Source organism: Photinus pyralis, unplaced genomic scaffold, assembly GCF_008802855.1.
Source record: "Photinus pyralis isolate 1611_PpyrPB1 unplaced genomic scaffold, Ppyr1.3 Ppyr1.4_LG3a, whole genome shotgun sequence".
Lineage (NCBI taxonomy): Eukaryota > Metazoa > Arthropoda > Insecta > Coleoptera > Lampyridae > Photinus > Photinus pyralis.
In genome coordinates, this window is record NW_022170509.1 from 3,302,498 (window position 1) to 3,306,352 (window position 3,855).

At 38.3% G+C, this 3,855-nt stretch overlaps 1 protein-coding gene across 1 annotated transcript; it reads left to right on the forward strand.

Moving 5' to 3' along the window:
- Positions 1–335: 335 nt before the first annotated feature.
- Positions 336–1,951, forward strand: LOC116166202. Its single transcript, XM_031481066.1, has 3 exons — positions 336–1,521; positions 1,567–1,749; positions 1,796–1,951. The coding sequence occupies exons 1-3, from the start codon at positions 605–607 to the stop codon at positions 1,938–1,940; spliced, it is 1,245 nt and encodes a 414-aa protein (XP_031336926.1). The 5' UTR covers positions 336–604; the 3' UTR covers positions 1,941–1,951.
- Positions 1,952–3,855: the final 1,904 nt, after the last annotated feature.

Genomic DNA, 3,855 nt, shown 5'->3' on the forward strand with positions numbered 1-3,855 from the left:
AGAGTTGTGCACAATTTATACTTGTTTAATATAACATTCAATTTTCATATTGAAATGTTTGTTTCGCCTTAAATTCCTTTTATTTTATATGTAAGTAGATTACAGAAACATATTCCCTCGTAATACCTATTGATTGTATAATGATCAACATATGTTGGTGCAAAATCTTTGTGGTCTATTTTGTTAAAATGCATTGGGTAGGTAATTATAAAAATGGATTGTAAAAAATTAATGTATCAATTCATGTAAACATTTGGGCACTTTCTAACTACAAAATAATTAAGAGAAAACCTTAGATTGACTCTCAATTTCGTATCGCATTAATTTATAAAGAAATATTCCTTTCATTCGAAACTATTAAATATCTAATATTGTTATCATATGGTTTATTTAGAGCATAACCTGAGCTGTCGTTAGCTGTTGGTAAGATGCGACTTTCTTTCGCTATGGTCACTAACGTAACACAATGAATACGAGACAAATACAATGACGATTATCAAATCTTTCAAACAATGCTTTTGATGCAACATGCACAACTTATAAATATAAGAGGAATTGCAGTAAGAAACATTTCATATTCGCATGAAATGGTAACAGTATTAAGATGAAAAACGTTGAAATTTTAATATGGATGTGTGTGTCGATTTTTGTGGTAAAAGCACAAGAAAATGTTACATCGATCGTGAGTGCCAAACTAACAGTTTTGGATGAAAGTGTTACACCTAATTCGAAATCTCATGATTTAATTAAAGTGCAACCGGTGCAGGCCGAAAGCCGATCATCCACTCTACTTTCAAATCGCACCTTATTATCTAGAAACTCATCATCAAGCCCGAACAAGAAATTTGATAACTTCAGGCCTAGTCAGCAACTGGAGACTTATTACGAATATAACCGTTTTCCGGTCCCACCTGCTCTCCCGGAAGCGAAGTACTACCCCGGAATAAGCATCGATGATAAACCTTCCAGATTTGAACACCGACCGTGGCCCGAAAAGGCTAGCATTTTACAATTACCATCTACCACCACTCGCACATTCAATAACGGTAACAAGATCAAATTTCCCACAACAACCCAAAGTTCATACCAAACGATCAACGAACAACACCCCTACCCGTATTTGACAAGCCTGAATTACTTGGAAACGACCTCCAAAAGCCCCTTCCCATATCTAGGTCCAATATCAACACAGAAAACTCCAAATTACGAAAACCAACAAGGCTACTCCAAATATGGAGGCACAGGAGTAGGCAACACATTGAGCGGAGGCGACCTCTTCAACCACAAAGACGTTTTCTACGGCCACAATCCTCCGGATTTGAGCGCGACTGGTTACGGCGGACACCCCGTTGCGCACAAGACCCATTTTGATCAACAGCAAGTAGTGATTCCGGCAGAACCTCCAATGATTCCATCGCCTTGGAAGAAAGTAATCGGATTTTTAACCGCCATAATTCCGTTGGGGTTGTTAATCAGCGCGCTAACGCCGTCTTTTATTAACGTAAATCCGATTAACAATACGTAAGTTAGGAAAATCAAATTTGTTTAGGTCAAAGAGCATTTTAGAGAACTACGAGGACGGGCGAACGATCGAAGGTCGACAAAGGATTTAATACAATCATTGCACTACATCAATGCGTTGGACTCTTCGGCGTGTGAAGAGAGGGTGATATGTGAAATATTATTGAAGTCTGGTTCGACGTCGGCCGATACAAATGCGGAGAGGCTGCTAAGAATCATTTCAGAACAGTAAGTCCTTTCCCAATTCGTCGAAAAACTAATTGAAGTGTTTTAGAGACAAGAATATATTAATAAATCATATGGATGAAGTTAGGGCCGTACTGGATGCTGTCAAATTGAAGAACTGCAATTTATTAGAATGCAAGAATGGTAATGGTACCAGACAATACGATATAAAAAAAGAACGAAAGCTGTTTTAGAGTGTGTGATTTTCGACTGTAATTATTTGACATAAGATTGTTTAATTCTAAATTGTTTATTTAAAAGATGTAAAACCATGGCCTAAACGCAAGAAGTAATGGCCCTAGAACTCTTTTACTCTATTCTATTCGCAAGGGGAGACGGACTAGGCCACACTCCTTATCCGGGAGATCCGATTTTACACCTTTTTGGCGTTAGTGTGGCAATCCGGACCACATGCCTTCTTGTGAGGAGGGATTCATACCTGAGAATTCCCTTCCAGATCCCCTCGTGCCTAAGGCTGCTTCGATACTTCCACTCGCCCCAATCGTTTAGCCGTATAGAAGCTTTTCGAACCTCCTCCTCCACTATGGCCAAACTTGACGTGGTTTTTATGGTTCCAGTGAGCCCCAGGGTCTTAGCTTACTTATGTGCTTCCTGTAGGTAGCTTTGTGCATCGTACACCAAAGAAAATGCAATTTTAAAATTTAAGATGGCAGTTACGCCCTCTGTTGGTCATTTTTAGAACTTGAAAATATTTTCCCGCGATTCTTCATGACCGATTTACCCAATAATTTTTTTACCCCTAAGTCATATGACGAACGGTTCTCGAGATATGGCCGAGGAACAGTCTTATTGGGTCACCCGATACGGTAAGACTATATTATCGAAAATTTAGACGGTACAATTTAGTACCTATGCGTCGACTGCAACTTGTTAAAGTAGTTTGAATATTTATCTTAAAAAACCAAGGGGAAGGAGGCTGAGAATCAAGTTGGACCTGTAACGGGAGCTTTTCTTCAATTCGATTTATTAAATTTTCGTTAGATTTATTTTCATATGTACCGCTTTATGCGAATAGGAATGTTGAGTAGGTTTAATGGCGACAGACAGACAACTTTGGACAGCCTAGGTTAGATAGCAAGTTGCTGCGATAAGGGCCGACGCGAGTCTCCAAGTTTGCGTTGGTTCCTTTGTGTTTCTGAACAACACGGTTTACCGATAAGTATATAGTAGACTGCGATTTATTTAATTATTTGTTGTCCCTCTCTTGTGGAGGCAGGATTGATGGAGAATGCTGCGGAGGGCGCCGAATTTCTGCGGCACTAACGGAATTCATCTTTCAGTTGTTCGTTTGATAATGATATTTGCGTGGTTTATTGGTGTTTTTATTTTACTTCTTGTAACCGTTTTTCTGTCACGTTTCAAAATAATGATTTCATTAGCCACCAATACTTCAGCTTATGGTAATGCTTAGACAGTTGAAGGAAAATCAGTGAACACTTCAATTTTGTTCTGAAAAGAATAGTTTTTTTTATTGAAAGCGAAATCCGATAATTATCTAATAACAAAAGAGAAGGGTTAGGTGCGAATGAAAAACTCGAATGTCAAATACTAGAAGACCGTTTGACAGCGTTGATCGTAACACATAAACTGTTATCTACCACTAAAAGTATTCTATTCTATTCATAAAGGGAACCGGACCAGGCAGCATTGTGTCTACCCTCTTTCTTTAGCAACTATTATACGCGTTCAGTATAACCGACTGGTTACTTTTCAACTCTTCCTACCGTTTCTTTCTCAAACTATTTTATTTAGGGGTGGTTCTTCTTACATAAATCAATTGTTGTTGGGCGCCGGCTAGCTTAGGTCGATGGTCCTTTTCTGGCCTTGAGGAAATGGGAAAGGATAAATGAATAAAAAATCAATAGTCTTTATTAAAACCTATTACGTTCTTTTTCTCTTTGGAAATCGCCTTTTTGCTGTAAATAACACATGTCAAAAGAAATGGGGGTTGAGGCGGTACGTTCCTGTAAAAGTAGGGTTAACTCATTCATTCACAAAAATTCACTGCATAGAAAGGAAAATCTGTCTTTATTACATTAGTCGAAAATATTTACTCTAAAACCGCCGAGTACAGAAAGAAACTTAATT

What these genes read in the sequence shown, in the direction of transcription:
- LOC116166202 (XM_031481066.1), top strand. Translation starts at nt 605, where the DNA reads ATGAAAAACGTTGAAATTTTAATATGGATGTGTGTGTCGATTTTTGTG. An exon ending in GTAAATCCGATTAACAATAC is followed by an intron (nt 1,522 to 1,566) that starts GTAAGTTAGGAA and finishes AGAGCATTTTAG; the next exon opens with AGAACTACGAGGACGGGCGA. An exon ending in CTAAGAATCATTTCAGAACA is followed by an intron (nt 1,750 to 1,795) that starts GTAAGTCCTTTC and finishes GAAGTGTTTTAG; the next exon opens with AGACAAGAATATATTAATAA.